General features: G+C 35.6%; 1 protein-coding gene across 2 annotated transcripts in view; it reads right to left on the reverse strand.

Annotated features, from left to right (window-relative positions):
• The window catches only part of LOC117123603, a 31,908-nt gene extending 14,632 nt beyond the window's left edge, over positions 1-17,276 (reverse strand). The window contains exons 1-2 of one of the 2 annotated variants that reach the window (XM_033269597.1): positions 15,898-17,276; positions 86-442 (exon numbers count right to left, since the gene is read on the reverse strand). In XM_033269597.1, the coding sequence (XP_033125488.1) occupies positions 86-442; positions 15,898-16,015 (475 nt within the window). In that variant the 5' untranslated portion in view covers positions 16,016-17,276. The remainder of the gene's footprint in view (positions 1-85; positions 443-15,897) is intronic. The other variant, XM_033269596.1, reaches the window with a different exon arrangement.
• Between the last annotated feature and the right edge of the window lie 832 nt (positions 17,277-18,108).

The raw sequence follows: 18,108 nt of genomic DNA on the forward strand, positions 1-18,108 counted from the left end.
TTTCACCCTAACAAGGCCATTTTTTAAAATAGCAATTGGGACACATCCGGATATTTAGGAACACATAAGAATCGAAATATCTCACCTCGTAAAGGTGTCCTGAACGGAAACATATCTGAGGATTTACTGTATCGTTCTTCCTTTTTGAAGTTTTTTAAGGTCGTATTAGACTCTTTATCATAGTACTCATATCTTGGCTTTATCTGAGAATACGTTAGCATATACATCATGTACGTTGTATCAGGATGCAAGTTTATAATCACGTATTTCGTTGCGTTCTTATGTAGGTTGACGGTTACTCTGATGTGAGGGGTAGTGCAATCATAATAAACTAGGTAATATCCATCTACTATACCACTTGGACGTCCCCATACCACTGTTACCTCGCTGTTATGGATGGAATCTTCCGGTAGAAAGAAATCAGGGGCTATGAGAAGCTCATCTGTAAACAAAAATACAAATTATTATGGTATTGCTATTAGCAAAAAAAAAAATAAAAAAAAAAAATATAAAAGGCTTGGTCACTTAATGCCATGAATGCATGTGGAATACGTTCGAATAATCTTGATGTGCGCTTTCATAATCACTAACGTTATTTCATTGTACTTTGCCGTATCATGTATATATATTGGCACTTGAACAAAATTCATTGACTAATTATTTGATTGATTAATTGATCGATCGATCAATCGTTTGATTAAATGATTGAATGATTATTTGACGCAAAATGGTACATATGGCTAGCCCTTAAATTAGAGTCAATAACAAGATAAAGTGATTATAATTACCATAGGTGTATCAACAGGCTCATAAAATTTGATATTTTGAATTACATTAAAACACTATTAGGCCTACCGTATTATATACAGAGACCTACATTACTTAAACCTATTTTATTGGTTAGGACATAACAATACCGTCATTTATGAACCAACAATTCTAACGTTGTAATAAAGTTACAGTTTGGTGATTTTGTAGAACTGTGCAGTAATCATAACGAAATTTCTGAAGAAATAATGATGTAAACATTGTGTTAACGTTGTTTCTGACACGTTTTGTGTATCTTAGGATGGTCTTACGAACATTCAAGACTTAAGCTTAAAATCAACCACAATAGGCCTATATATTATAGTCGAAATCCCTGCACATGGAATAAAGTAATTCTGATTAAATTTAATCTCTTTTTTTACAATGGGGAATCTGCGGGTATTTTAACAGTACTTTATGGATTTTGAAGGTTGATAAGCAGTGACGTACCAATGATGAGACATATGCGCCTGTCGACTTGCATTGCTACCCATGTGTTTCTTCAATGATACCGAGTGCGAATCGCAGGGGTGGCGCCAGGATTTGCCCGACGGAGGGGCCGAGGTCCCCGACGGGGGACAGATACCCCGACGAGGGGTCAGATTTCCCAGACGAAAGAAAAGTGGGCGTGGTCGAGCTTCGATTAAAATGCTTCGAAAGTGGTCCAAGGGGCGAAGCCCCCGAAAATTTTGAAAAAATTAGGGATTTTAAAGGCTTATTTAATCGATTTTAGAGTCTACTATTTGTAGAAAATACATATAATTTTTTTTCTCCCCGACGAATTGTGCTTTTTCTTCCCGACTGGGGAGGGGGAGGCAGCCCTTCCCGACAGTGGGCGCTGGCCCCCGGCCCCCGCTGGCTCCACCCCTGGCGAATCGACAAGTATTATTCGTTTTATGAGTCTTGTTATCGCTCATTTAATGTGTATTTATCAACAGTTATCCCATCTCACAGAAAATCTTTATTTAAAAATTAGCAATAAAACAACTTTGAGTCATAAGTCCTCAATGCACACCTATGTTACATTACTGTTTAACCACACTGTAGAAATTTTGCTTCACAATGTTCCTCTATTAGTATAATTCAACTTTTTCCCAGATTTCCCCCCCCCCCCCCCCAAAAAAAAAAAATAATAATCCAAGACATGAACTATTAAGACAGATTGTTCATTTAAACAAGTTAAATATTATATGAAAACTTAACTTATGGTGAATTGATTAAAAATAATAAAACTAATAAACTATAGGAATAACTTAAGTATACAAACTTTCATCAGTTCTATATTTTATCCGTAAAATAGCATGCGTCGTGTCAAAGTCCTATTTTGTTTCGGAGACAATATAATATACTTGTATTTGTATATTATATCGTTTAAATGTTAAATTTAATTGTATTAATTTCAATTAAAGTGATATACCAGAACAGATTAGAAAAACGTTGTATGGGACAAACTCTTCAGAGGAAGAACACCAACTGAACACTTCAGTGGCCTAGTGTATCGATTCGAAAAGAACTTTCTTCTATACGTGTAAATGTACTGTAAATAACTTAAAATTGGGTCGAAACTACCAGAAACAAAACATTGTTATTCACAGGATACGAAATAGTACGGTACGGTACCACACTGATGATAGGCCTATTAATTACATGTTAGGTATATTTGATTTATTTGTTTCTATTTGAAATGACAAACTTACCATAAGGATATGACAAGCATTACGACTGTAACCTAGAGCGATTTTTTGAAATGCGATACAGTAGTGGGTGGGTATTAGCTATACTAGAAACTCAATACAGACAAGTCAAATAATAATACAATTAATAACAATAAGTCGCAGATTTACGTATAAGACATGTATCGAATTCAGGTAATTGGTATTATTAGAGTACAGCAAATTCTTGAATTTATTATTCGTATTTCATTTAAATGACGTTTTGTAGATCAAGTTACTGCACTTATATTTATTAGAAGTAGTGTAGAAGATGTTAAAGATAACCCGCATCTACTTAAGGATAAGTGTGGAAAATGTAATATTACACCTTTATATCACAGGCATACTACATTATAAATATAAACAGTATAAAATGACTCATATATATATACATATATATAATATATATATAATAAATATAATATATATATATAATATATATAGGCCTATATATATATATATATATATATATATATATATGATAATACTGTGTAATGGTAATAGATACTCACATATATACATTTTGAATCTCAAAACCACGAACATTTATTTCAATACTAATATTTCGACTACTGTAGGCCTATTGTAGTTTCGTGGACGCTTGACATAAAATGAATTTGAGTTTGAGCGATACTGCAATGTACAATTCAATGATATAATAAAATAATTGTAATATATGATTTGTAAAATAATAGTTAATTCAAAAGCATAGTCGGCATATTATATGTATATGAGGGTTTGCGTGGAGAAGCTTTTGAGATGGGGTAGCCGAGTGTAGGCCAGGAAAACCTCTACTCAACAAAGCTTACCACAGCTTAGGGGAAATGAGCGGTATAGTATCTACATATATATCGTTATTTATTCTTTTACGTATAATTTAGTTAATCGTTGAAAGTAAAACACTTGCCGTAATTTAACTGAGTAAAAATACGATTTCAATTTCAATATGTATTTATTTCGAAGCCTTTCTTTATAATGACAGAACGTGAACAAAAAATTTATATAATGCCAGACCAATCACGTGACCAATTAACCCCTACCCCCTAGAGTATCCTTAAGCAAATTAATTATCATCGCCATCACATCAATTATGTACTTGCGTAATTTACAGAGAGTGCAATTATGGGGATCCCAGAGCCACAGAGGTAATTAATAAAAAGCACACACTGAATTATACAACATTAACCATCCTCTGACGTAAAATCGTTAATATTGTCAATCAAATCTTAAAGTCGCATTGAGTACCGTACTGTTTGTAAAATTTAAATATTAGTGAGCCCGAACTTATTATATATCTTACATCCATTATCGTCAGTATCATCGCCATCAATACCATCTTTATCGTCTTCATCTCTAAATACTTCGAATCATTGTAATCATATTTTCACTACTTTCTCATTGTCAACATCATCACCATCATCATCAATTTAATCATCATCATCATCATCATCATCATCACCATCATCATCATCATCATCATCACCATCATCATCATCATACCAACAATATATAATCATCAACCAGCATCGTCACCACCATCATCATCATCATCATCATCATAATCCTCGACACCACCATCATTATAAAGATACCATTCCCCAACAGATTGTACCAGTATTGATTGGCCTATTATAAACTCGGTGAAGATTTTTCAAATACCTCAAGCATTTTCATATCGATAAGTGCGTCATACAAATATTATTTATATTATTCTTTGAAATGTTAAACGCACTGAACTCTCAACCATGTGGTCGATTAATGGTTGTTATGGGACATTTTGTTAGCTCCCGTTTTTGGTTAGCGTCAATAAATTATTACTTAATGTTATATACCATCGATTTAAAAAAAATGAAAGCAAATAGCATTCTCAGACATTAATTATTTATCCAGGGTCAAATTTAGTAGTTTTATGACAGTCGTAAATATTGATAAAATCTTCTACACTATATAATGTTCTCTCCTGAACTATCAACAAACATTTAGGTCATCAATTAGCTTTTCTGTTGCATATGATTTGATTAAAACTCGAAGAAAAAAAAAGTATGCAATTCTTCGAGCAAGTAATTCTATACATCTATTTTGAAAACTGATGATAGCAATCTACTGGGAATTTCATTATATTTTAACATTCGAAATATGCCTGCCCTTCCGTATCAATCAGACTATGGTACGGTATGAAACGCCGTTTACGCAACAATTCGATGACTTGCCCGTACCCAACAAATATTATTAGTAATGCGCGTATTGTGCGCCCCACGTGTTCAGGTTACAACTGAGCACCCCCACCCCCCGCCATGAAAATGTTGTCATCATTGATGCATTTTTCAAATAGAAGAATTTTTGAATATATATATATTTTTTTATATTATCGATTTAATTTTTATCAATGCACTTTTTATCACAGCAGCATTCCATTAATGCATTTTTTGTCACATTGATGAAGTATCATCATCATCTTCAGCAATAAGTGCTTATAATTTATATTCATGTTTTTTTTGTCACAAAAAAGCTGATTTGTTGCATGAATTATCGAAATGTTGTGCGTTAACAGGGCTCCGTGATGTAGACGTCCTGTTACACGCACAGCAAGGGATCAGCCTGCGCGTCTATATTGGTTACGCACCTGTCTATCAGCCTATCACAATTTTTCTTAGAGCACAGGGTGTCACGTACATTTTTAAACGGGATTAACTGCAGAATTTGGGCTACACATAACATTGATGACGTGTATCTGTAAAAGATCTAAGTATTTCTACTCGATAGCCAACATGCTATCACTCATTCAGTGTAGTTCTCATAGCATGTCGGGCTGAATTTTACTGAACGAGGCACCGGGACGTAGTGACGGTAACAATAATCATAATAATAATAATATAGTGTCATCAACAATTAAAGTCTCTTCTATGTAAATTATCTCATTGCTTACTACGAATGATCTTTCTGTTTAATGACTTGAATTGTATATCACACGATAAGTGAACATTTGTGTTCGTTGAAATGTAATGGTTTGCTAACATAAACATTCTTTAGAAAGTATAATACACATACTCCAAGAATTGAAATGCACGCCATCGTGTTGGGATCAATATTTTGACATTAATTATTTCATTATCGCGAAGGTGACATTAACAAATTAATGATCTGTAATAGGTTTGCCAGATTAATGTTGGGAGAAAACAATTTTTTAAATGTATAATAAGTTATCAAGATTATTATAATCATCATAATCACTATCATCACTACCATGCCTCCATCATGTACGCAAGATAACTGATTTTAACCCTAGCACCACGAAGTTCCAAATTTGAGATCGACGGACAAATAAACGCCTTCTATAATAGTATAACTTTGATAATGTAGCCTACTTTTTGAGATCAAAATGGCAATTGAGGGTCATCTTAATGTGACATATTGATTACTTTGAGTGCAAAGAGTTATTAAAGATTATGACAATGCCATTATTATTGGCGTCATCAAGCGATTTTTGGATGACGGAATTATTGGATAGACTAGACATGTCGATTACATCGACGGAGCGAGTAAAAGATGTCGTGCCTCTGTTTTCTTTAACTAATGGCTTAACACAAAACGAGATTAGAATTACTAAATCTGAACATTAACGGACTTGTCTTAGAATTTCGTAAGAGAAAGCAATACATGCCATTCATATGAAGTAAATAGTCTCTCTGCGGATGAGACTAGGCCTACTCTGTTTACAAAACACCTTCCGGTTGACTGGGAATTTTGCTTTCAGATGTCAACCATGATTAGTAACTAGAATGAAATGCTATGTACCATAGGTTTCTTTAAAATGGTTCTCTCACAGGCTGGCGTATAAATAGTTGAACCAGCATTTCTCCTTCCATGCAAACTACAATACCTGTCTCTTATACACATCTAGATGTGTATAAGAGACAGCACCATCATCATCATCATCACCATCATCATCATACCAACAATATATAATCATCAACCAGCATCGTCACCACCACCACCATCATCATCATCATCATAATCCTCGACACCACCATCATTATAAAGATACCATTCCCCAACAGATTGTACCTGTATTGATTGGCCTATTATAAACTCGGTGAAGATTTTTCAAATACCTCAAGCATTTTCATATCGATAAGTGCGCCATACAAATATTATTTATATTATTCTTTGAAATGTTAAACGCACTGAACTCTCAACCATGTGGTCGATTAATGGTTGTTATGGGACATTTTGTTAGCTCCCGTTTTTGGTTAGCGTCAATAGATGCTCTGTCGATGATAGACCATTTAATGTTGTAGGGTGTGTTGCTATCTTTTAATTTCCATACGTATTGGGAGAGTACGGTGCTGTTTCTGTGTTTGGGGGTTTTAAAAGTGTATTTGTGGTTTGTGTATTTGGTTTTGAACGGTGTGTCAGTGAGCCCGATGTAGCATTTTTTGTCATCATCTGAGTAGACAGTGGCTTTGTAGATGATGGATGAGGTGAGGCAATTTCCAGAGAGTGGACATTCATCTTTTTTCCTGCAATTGCAGAGGGTTTTTGGCTGTTGTTGCTTAGCGACCAGAAGCTGTTTGTTGTGGGCTTTGATTATACTGCCCATGTTTCTTGAGCAGCTATAGCTGACTTTAGCATTGTTGTTGTTAAAGAGCTTATGTAAAATGTTGCCACTCGGGAAATGCTTTTTGACCAGGTTAAGGAATGATTTTCCGATGTTGGTTTTCACTCCTTTGCTGAATGGTGGGTTGTACCAGATTATTTGTCTGCTATACATGAAGATTTTGGTTGTGGAGGCTGGTATTCCATTTTGTGCTGGAATCCGCTGTTTTGTAGAGCTTGTTCGTAGTCAGGGGCGGCCTGGTGGAATGATTCACTGGAATCAGATATATTGGATATGCGTCCGTTAATAGATGCGGGAATTTGTTTCAGGATAGATGGGGGATGGTTGGATTTGCTGTTGACGTAGAGTAGTTGGTTGTTTGGTTTGCTGTAAGGCTTGAAGGACCCATTTTTTAGGCTGAGTGTGACATCGAGGAAGTTGGTGGTGTGGATGTTCGCCTGTATGGTGATGCGGAGGTCGAATGCGTGGAAGATAGATATAATATTTTTCCTCATATATATATATATATATATATATGTTTATGTATATATATATATATGTATATGTTTATGTATATATATATATGTATATGTATATGTTTATGTATATGTATATGTTTATATATATGTATATATATATGTGTATATATATGTATATATAGGCCTATATATATGTGTATATATATATATATATATATAGATCACATGAGATGCGGTGTTTTTGCACCTTTAATTTATATACATTTCCATATACATTATATATATATATATATATATATATATATATATGTGTGTGTGTGGGTGTGTGTGGGTGGGTGTATATATTCATACAATTGAAATAAAGGAACTTTTCTTTAATGAGCTATGCTTGATACGATTATTATAACATGTTCCTATTATAGAACTGCAATATGTACACAAACTTGTAATAATTCCATTTGAATCTATTAGCTACAAATTATAATTTTATTGAACCTACTGGGCACGTGGAACATTAGTCAATAAAAACGTGTTACTGCATAACGACATTGTGTAGGCCTATAATAATTGTTCAATTAAACATAACGTTTTATGACACATTTTGATTATCGATTACGTGGTTTTATGTGTATGAATGCTTAAGAATGCGTAGGCATGTGATCGTACGCGTGATTGCGAGTTCGATTTTGTTTTACACAGATCGGTGCACGTGATTTAACCGACGGTCGTGTTCTACATCGGCTAACTCCCCGGCGAGTGATGGCCAAAGATAGCCATTACGCTTTCTTGTTGCCGATAAAATATAACTATTAATGACCATTAACCTGTGGTGAACGCTGAGCAGAAAACTTAAAACAGTAATCAATGATCGAAAGAGTGATCCGCATGTGGCCCCGGAAAAAAACCAAACATAGGCACTATTATGAGTCTGATACAGGATTGACCTTCCAACATGGATTTACTTTTAAGTATGGCGCCAATAAGAAATCCATTATGAATTTCGAAGAGGTATGCTTGATATTATTCAATTATTCAAGTACAGATAGGCCTATATATTTATAATATATGCAGGGCAGAACAACAAAAGTCAGAATAGCAACTAAAGCAAGAAACAACTAAGTAGTTGAAATAAATAATATGAAGTAACCAAGTTCTTCCTTCGTTTGTTTCGTATTTAGCTCTACCCCGGTATCGAGCACTCTACTCCTGACGATATACCTGTTCAACCATGAAGCCTTCGTGGTCTAGTGGTTATGACACTCGCCTTGTCAGCGTGAAGTCGCAGGTTCGAATCCCGTCTGAGGCATTTTATTACACAATGAGTTTTATAGGACTGTATTCGGTTAAAAGCTACAGGGTAGCCTACGATGTTCCATCATGTCCTTATTAAACACTGTATATGTACCTTTGATAATTTATATTATATTTATTCAGCAGTGTTAACGGCTAACTTCCTACAATATCATATACAATATACGACAGTATTTATTCCTAGATAGTTCATTACAAAAAAAATAAAAATAAAAATTTAGCTGGGTTATATCTATATATACATGATCATTGCTTTGTTAAGTATCGGCATATTATACTGTAATGGACTGGATAATTACAATAAGCGTATAGAGTGGCATCGAAGCTGTTGCGTGTTCTGTCGTCAAGGGCAACCATTAAGTCGACAGGCATAATGAAAGCGTTTGTAATCGAAACGGCGAAATGATTAACGTTCATTTCTAATTTGTATATTCCTTGAATCTCAAAGTATTGTATGAATTATGGTCAGGTCTGGCGAAGAGTACAATGCCAAATTACTAATTATAAAAATTTCTTAAAAAGCAGTTCTGCTTTAGGTCTAATATTAATATTAATGTAATGGACTCGCGAGACCGAAATCATTCATTTGATGCCGAAGCTTGTTACAGTAATAATGATATTCGGTATTAATATAGCGACTTTAATAATCCAAACGTAGACTTAAAGTGCAATGTTATAATTTTTTTAATGTTGGATCTATCAATTTCCTTAAATTTCCATATGTTTCTTGTTGGTTGACAAGGAGGTCCAGTGTGTTTCGTATCAAGGCTCGTTGTTTATAGCAAACATTTTAATGCTTTCCTGTTCTCTCATTTTCAGCTCGCTCTCCGCCTTCTCTCATCTCTTCTCTCTGCATTCTATATAAGATAACAATAAACACTGGTCAGCATGGCTGCGAATCTTTTGTCTTATAAATTGTACATGGGTTACACCATATGTTTTAATGACTTTAGGCCACACCATATGCTGCATTACAAAGTAAAATTAGCAACATACGTTATCTAAATGTGTCAATATTATACTTAGAATATGACCAATATTATGGCAAAATAATGATGGAACGACGTTTTAAGCACGCGATGTTGCCCGTTGAGAATTATCTCGGCACTATAGAGATGATAATTTGAGACAAATTATTTTATATTTATCAGCTTGCCTATATCTAACGATGAAAATATATCAGAGAGCTAAAAAATGTTGTTGTTGTTGATGATGATGATGATTATGAAAATGATGATGATGTTGATGATGATGATGATTATGAAAATGATGAAAATGATGATGATGATGATGATGACGATGGTGATATTGCGGTGACGGTGATGATTAATTGAGGATTAGTAGTTATAATGCTAACAATAATAGTGCAATAATATAATTTATGCATATTGTTATTGATACACGTTATATTAAAATGCCTGTTCTTGTACGTGGACGGATCGACTCCCCTAAACACTTTCTTATTAATTTTGGTTTATTGCAAGAGCCACTTATTGTTCCATATGAACATTTCAGCGCCATTCGATTGTTGGAAAATATTCATACTTTCAATAGTTAAGATGATGTGACCACCTGTATCCACAAGGCTTCCTCTTTAATTAATTAATTCAATCACTGTAGACCTAAGGTATAAGAATTCTATGCTTGAGTGCGCCTCTACCAAAATCGCCAACATAGGTATTCCACCAAAATGGTCACAATCGTTACTACAATATTATGCACCAATGCAGTTTACAGTACTCAACAAACGTAACGTTAAGACTAATGGTAACAGCAATCCCATTTAGGCACCCGAAAGGAGAGTTGGTTTAGGCCTAGGTCCGTTGTATGCTGAAAAGAGTCTGGTCTTCATCTTTGCAACTTATGTCATAGACCTCTCACTGTGTTAAGAAGTCAAAGCACCAGGCACTAGGTATACCGTACGTAATCTTTGGATCGACAAGATACGAATTTGCTCGAGCCAGCTAAAAAAAATCATTAAAAAAAAAAAAAATCACGGAGCTGATGTCTTTGTCGAATACTGTATTGTGGATTGATTTATGATTACTTCCAATATGTATTAGCTTCCTAATTAGGAGTCGGCATTTACATGAGCAATGTGAAAGGTCATAATTAGCTGGAATCAAATAGCGTTTTAACGAGTGTCATTTTGACGAATTTGTCGTGCCTGGCTAAGAAAACATTATCGTTCAATGCATGGAAACCAGTTGCTTGACGGAACACTCTTGTTAATTCTCCCATGTGACAGATACGACAGGTGTTATATTTAAATTGTTATGTGATGAATGTAGTAGGGTCAAAGGTTATGCGATGCATGCGACAGCTGCCACGAACTTTCGTTGATGAACTATGATACGATTTTATAACATCATGTTCCTCTGTATTTGTGCACTGTATTATTATCGATTTGGTTTTATGTTTGTTGTGAAACTTGATAAAATTGATGCCTTAACCTTGAATTACCCATCAAATTATATGAGTTAAATGATTGATGACAATGAATCCTAAAGTCTGGCCTAGGTCTAAAAAGTAAAAGTAAAAGGCCTTCCAACCAACCCTGATTTCTAAACGTCGCTGCAACCATGGAGGTATAATGGTATATACATGGTATATAGAGGTATATACCTTCATGCTGCAACAGAGCACATTTTCGCCTCATTTGCATTGAGAATACAAAGTGCTGTAATGCTGATATTCAAATACAGAGGATGCGACGATATTGAATCTTAAACATTGAAGATATTGACGTAATGAGAATATACAACGTTAATTTGTATATCTAGTTCTTAGTTATACGTCATTCAAACATACCGCCTACTCAAAACCATTTTGCTCCAAGCGTTTAATGTACGTATGAATTCAAAATTAGCTGTGATTATGAGGAACATACTAAACAATCATTGTAGATTTATTTGCAGAGACGTCACTTTTTAACCAAAGGCTGATCCCTCCAGCGTACCCTAGGTTGTTGATATTCAGGGGCCCTCTTATGGAATTTAAATAACGAGATGTTCGATCAGCTACGAGGCTTAGGGAGTGGGGATGTGTTTTATTAGTGAGAAAAAAAAATCTTATTCTGTCACAGGATTTGAACCTAGGACCATGGGATTGGAAGGCAAGCATCTAACCACCAAGCTACATTTCCACTACAAATTGAACTTAATGGCGGCGTAGCGCATTTGAACTTTCTACAGTAGTGTTACTAAACAGGACGCTACCGGTATGTTTTATTTATTTTTTCACCAAGGATTATAAATTCAATTACAAACTGAGTGGTACGACCATCGGCCGACATATCCATTTTCATTCTCCTTGACGATGCGACATCGTCTGCTGACTATCGGTGGCCGTCTGAGTTTACGCACCCCTCGTCACTTTACTCATAATATTCATTCTTATTCCACCCGTCAGGCTTCTTCAATTTATATTCCTTTTTCCAGACTAACTAAAAGACAAAACACTGTCTCTTACTATGGCCCCATAAGTACTGCCTTTCCTTGCCGAAATCCATTAAATCTGCTACTTACCTCAACCAATTTAAAACTAAGCTAAAAAGTCAGATAATCGAAAAATACAGCTCTGTTCTTTGTTCTTAATTATTCATACCTAATTTATGAAGGTTGTTATTGTTTGTTATTTAAGATTTGTAATTATTTAATATTTAAGGTTAGTCCGGGGCCTTATTACAGGCCTTGGCCTCCTTGGTTCTCGGCAATTGTTAAGTGAAATAAAAGTGAAGCTGCGTTCTCCGTTTGAACGCGCTTTTTTCACACTCTTATATACCCTATTTATTAGTCAGGGTTTTCACGGAATTAGCATTGCACGATATACGCAATATAATGTTTCATTAGTTTGAACCATAGCTTCGTAATCGATTTTCTTTATAATGATGATTATGAATAGCAAATCCCTCTATCAGAGTACGCTTACAATGGTAAACGAGATAAATGTCGACGTTAGGTTACTCAAAATAGATTATGCGTTTACAGAATAGAATTGCTTACTTTTTTACATTATTCGTATCGATATATCTAAAACGAAGGTGTGTAGGAAGGAACTTTAAATGGCCAAGTCTAAGGCTGTGTTCACACACACGGCGTAAGACTGTCGTGGCTTACGCCACGCGTAAGCTAGTCCACGGATTAAAATTCCTCCGTTTGAACGCGCTTTTTTTCACACTCTTATATACCCTATTTATTAGTCAGGGTTTTCACGGAATTAGCATTGCACGATATACGCAATATAATGTTTCATTAGTTTGAACCATAGCTTCGTAATCGATTTTCTTTATAATGATGATTATGAATAGCAAATCCCTCTATCAGAGTACGCTTACAATGGTAAACGAGATAAATGTCGACGTTAGGTTACTCAAAATAGATTATGCGTTTACAGAATAGAATTGCTTACTTTTTTACATTATTCGTATCGATATATCTAAAACGAAGGTGTGTAGGGAGGAACTTTAAATGGCCAAGTCTAAGTCTTGAGTTGCACTTAGTCCCTTCAACCAAGAATCACCACGCGAAACACAAACACGACACATGGACGAGTCTGCAAACGTACGGTACTGTGAGGCTACACAACTGCACATACGGTAAATGACTAGAAACAACCACTCCACTCTATTATTGAGTCCCCTCTATAAATAATATCTTCATAGTCATCGTGGCCACCACCACCATCATCTTTATCATCCATCATCACCATAGTTAAGCCCTTACAATTGTAAGGGCTTAATTTGTTTTTACATGTATTCCCATAAGCTGACGTCATGACAAATGAATTTGCTATCTCAATATACAGTATTAAGGGCTACTATTTATAGCGGCCATAAATTTTGCATGTTAATAACAATGGCGGAACCAGGAATTGAAAGTAGAGGGTGCCTGAGAAGGCATTTTCACAGATGGAGGATCTATATGGTTGGAGCTGAGGTAAAAAAAAATTGTGATTACGGCACCTCAGATGACCGGAAATTGCATTCTAAGACTTAAAATTATTTTCTTTATATATCTATTTTTTAACATTTCGAAAAATTTCGGAGGGGGTGCAGGTCCCCCCCCCCACTTGAATCCGCCACTTAATAATATAAACATCTTTAATGTCCATTTTTCTCACTGGCTGCGATGCAGAGTGTATATCCAGTCAGAGCACGTACGCCGACCGTTAAGCCATACGCGAAAATATATGAAATCAATTCGTCCGCTTGTGATATCTAAGAATTGGTGCCTGAATGTTTAGATAAACACGTTGTTATTTATGGAAGTCTCATTAAGGGGCATAGGGAGTGAAGTTGTTTTTGATCGTGAGTAATAAGAAGCATGTTACTTGAGAGGATTTGAACCGAGAGGAACCAGGCTAGAATTTTAAAGAAAACTAAAGCTCAACTCGAAGATAGCTTTGGACGGACACGTACAGTATAACGTAATCTGTATTAAATTATCATTAGTGATAGTCGCATTATAATTGTTTAGATAATGTATACAATAAACTTTGAAACACAGGCCTATAATACAAATTCTAATTAAAATCTATAATAACTTCTACTGCAGTCGACGTAACGGAATCATTTCACATGGTAAGCCTATTAGACCTTTAGCTATTAGTTATTTTTCACATCAAATGCCAAATTTGCATGTAATATATATATATATATATATATATATATATATATATAACATATTAATAAATGGAACGTAGGACGGTAGCATGGAAAATAGTATTGTACTACAAAGAGATAAAAGCAACAGAATATACGACATACGACTTTACGACAGAATAATGCATAAGGAGACGATGTGTTTCATTGATATGATGATATAATAACATCATATTGATTAAATACGCACAGCCATGGCATTATGCATACACATATAGAAACACGAACTGGAATGATAGGTTAATTATGCCTATAAAAGTAGAAAAAACTAAATAATATCTCAAGACAAATGATAATGTGAAGTATTTTATGCAAAAAAAGGCTAAAATTCTAATTCTAAAAAATTATAATAATTATTATTGTCATCGTATTTTACGAATTTCTTTATTTTATTAATATGAACAAGAAACGGTTACAGTTTTTAAAGAGGCACACAAGTTGCACAATCTGAATTACACGTAGTTAACATTTCATACAGCAACTGTTGAAATATGAAAGCAAAGAGTTAATTAAGCGATATAGGAAATAGGAAATACGAGAACTAAATATTATTTTGTTCTCGTATTTATTGTTTACTGGCTGAACGCATGCATCACGAGAGATTTTTCTTTCACAAGAAGTCCATGCCTATACTGGCAACACGTATGCCTATGGTATACTCACGTATGCCTAATACACATAGCCATTCATAACGTTTGCCCGTTGCTTTGAACATGGAGATATTAGTATAATAGTTCCATGGTTTTAACACGCTATACTTGTTGCATCAATCAATGTCTTTTGATTAAGTACGTTAGAATTGAAATTAACTGCGTGGAAGTACGAGTACTTTGTGTACAGATAAAAGTCTTTGGTGTGACGTCCGCCCGCGTAACCGTCTGTGGACGTCGATGATATGCACGCTCAGATACGGCCGACCCTTTGTGAGGGATGGATGACGCTCTAGAAAACTTGCCCTGTTTGACCATTTGTCTTCATTAGGAATGATGTGGGACTAAGCGGAACATAATAGGAATTTTCTTTTGTTGGGGAATGGGGTTAAGTAAAGCAGGAATTTTTTACCCGGTGGTCAAATAAATTACAGATTTTAATTCGGAGGTTTGGGATTCACATGCTACAGAAATCAATGTGACACACTATACTTTTCTCTCCTAGAAGAATTACCGCAATAAGTGAAAATGTTTTGGCCTATAAATAATAACATAAGCATCAGTTATTAATGTATCCGTGATCTCTTACTCCTATGGTACAGACACTGAGATACATAAATCTAAACGACACGTATTATGCTATCAAGGTACTATACAAATACTATTCTGTTTTACTTACTTTTTGGGTGGAATTCCAAAGAAAGAGTCGGCTGCACAAAGACAGTGATATAAAACGCTAATACAAGGAGTGAAATCATCATATTGGCCAGTCTGTATGGCTCATCTGTGTAACACATATAATATACAACAGATGCCGACGTCAAGAGATGAGAATATATTTTGATTTGTAGGCTGACTTAAGTGATATTCGCAGTCTTAATGGTATATTGTTATACCACCCAGCATAGAACGAAAGTCGCGTATGCTTAACGATGTACCGACGGGCAGATATTTATCAGACACATGGTATCCGAGCTTAACTATAACCACTGAGCTAACAACGGTTGTTCTCTTGATTTGTGAGTTGTCAGCCCTTGCGAGTTATGGAATGAAACTGACGTTAAAATGAAACAACCGCAATGTGATACGGCTAGACGACGTACCACGCGTAATTCGGTGGGACACGGGTGAATGGACGGCCTGTCGTTTGTCAGTCACACGCGTGTCCACGAGCCACGCTCCGTTAGAAACCCGATAACTTGCACAGCAGTCTCTAGTGTATCCGCAAACCTGTCACCTTATCCAGCGATAGAGCATACAATATGGAGGTAATATTTTTCCATATTAACCGATCTACCCGCATCATTCAGTATGAGCCGTTAATTACCTGTCTGTGTATACTGTGTCTCATGACGCGTTAGCTATTGTGTATATTCCTTGAAAACTCGATCGTTTCTAAATTCAATTTAATTGCAATTCGTTAATACATTGCAATAAAGGAAGGACAATAGTCAGGAATAGGAAGATTAGGTATACCCTTCAAACATAATAAGACAGAATCATGTTTGGAATTACGTCTCGTTTTAATGTCATTCAGTGTGGCTCCCTCGCGAATTGGCGACATACCGGTAGTTAATTTTGGGCCCGCGTTCACTGTTAAAGTCTGTTCAGTGGAAACATTCACAGAGCTGATATCTGAGATTAGTTGTGACACATAGAGCATGGGTGCTCCTTTACCTAGTGCGAGGGCCAGGGGAGTTATAGTCACTTTGTAATCTTTGTAGATTTACCAATTTCAATCTCATATCCAAATGATTTCACACTTGACAGTGAATTTTCGGCTGCTGTTGGGGAGGGGGAGCGCACCTTTTTGCCATCACCTGGATCCGTCACTGCTATTAATTAAAGTCAATTATATCAATACAATTATTATGAAATGTTAAATGTGGTAGACTCATAAATGTAAATGTTTAAATACACTATACCATGTTATTGAAATTGTTAAACCATAGGCTTATTACTTAGGTAAATTCTTTTTCTCCATCTGGTTCATTTTGGAAAATTGGAAATTAAGAGTCAATATCAATACAATTATTATGAAATGTTTAATGTAAGTGGTAGACACATAAATGTAAATGTTTAAATACACTATACCATGATATTGAAATTGTTAAACCATATTACTCAGGTAAATTCTTTTGCTCCATCTGGTTCATTTGTTAGTGCTTGAAAACCTTACATTTAACACACTGTCGCCTTGTGGGACCTTAGCAACAATATCCAAGGGGCGGGGCTTAGCGGAAAGTTCCATTGTTTTGTTATTAAACTATGCGCCACTCTTGTCTCACCGGCTAAACCCTCTCCCACCTAGGTTTATTTCACCTAAGAGTCGTACGATTTCTACGAGTTAAAACTCGTGATCTTTGGAAAGGACCTATACGAGCTTATTACGTGATAGCTACGAGTGAGGTACGACTTTACGGAGTTGGTTACGAGTTATGTACGAATTATGCCGAGCAGAGCACCGAGTTAACTACGAGATTATTACGAGCGTAACAAGTTTGTACCGAATTAGATACGAGTTAGGTACGAGCCAACTCGGTGCGCTCGTACTTACTCGTATACTTGTTTTTGGGTGCTCGCATCAAACTCGTAGATGACAAAACCGCCGACGAGTATCCAGAGTAGTGTACGAGCTAGGTAAGAGTACCCCGAATACTCTACGAGCTACCTACGAGTTCTTCGAGTTTACTACGAGTTATCTACTCGTGGCGATAATTTTGAACATGTTCAAAATGAGCGCCACGAGTTCAGAGCTGCTACGAGTAGGTAAGAGTCCTCTCCGAGCTTTCCGAATCGTCCTACGAGTTTTTGCCGAGTTTGCCGAGTTAGCAACTCGGCATTCTCTTGTAACTCGTATGCTGAAAAAAACCCTAGTGGGAGAGGGGCT

The sequence above is a fragment of the Anneissia japonica genome, unplaced genomic scaffold (genome assembly GCF_011630105.1).
Source record: "Anneissia japonica isolate Jap-2015-1 unplaced genomic scaffold, ASM1163010v1 scaffold287714_len2871179_cov188, whole genome shotgun sequence".
Lineage (NCBI taxonomy): Eukaryota > Metazoa > Echinodermata > Crinoidea > Comatulida > Comatulidae > Anneissia > Anneissia japonica.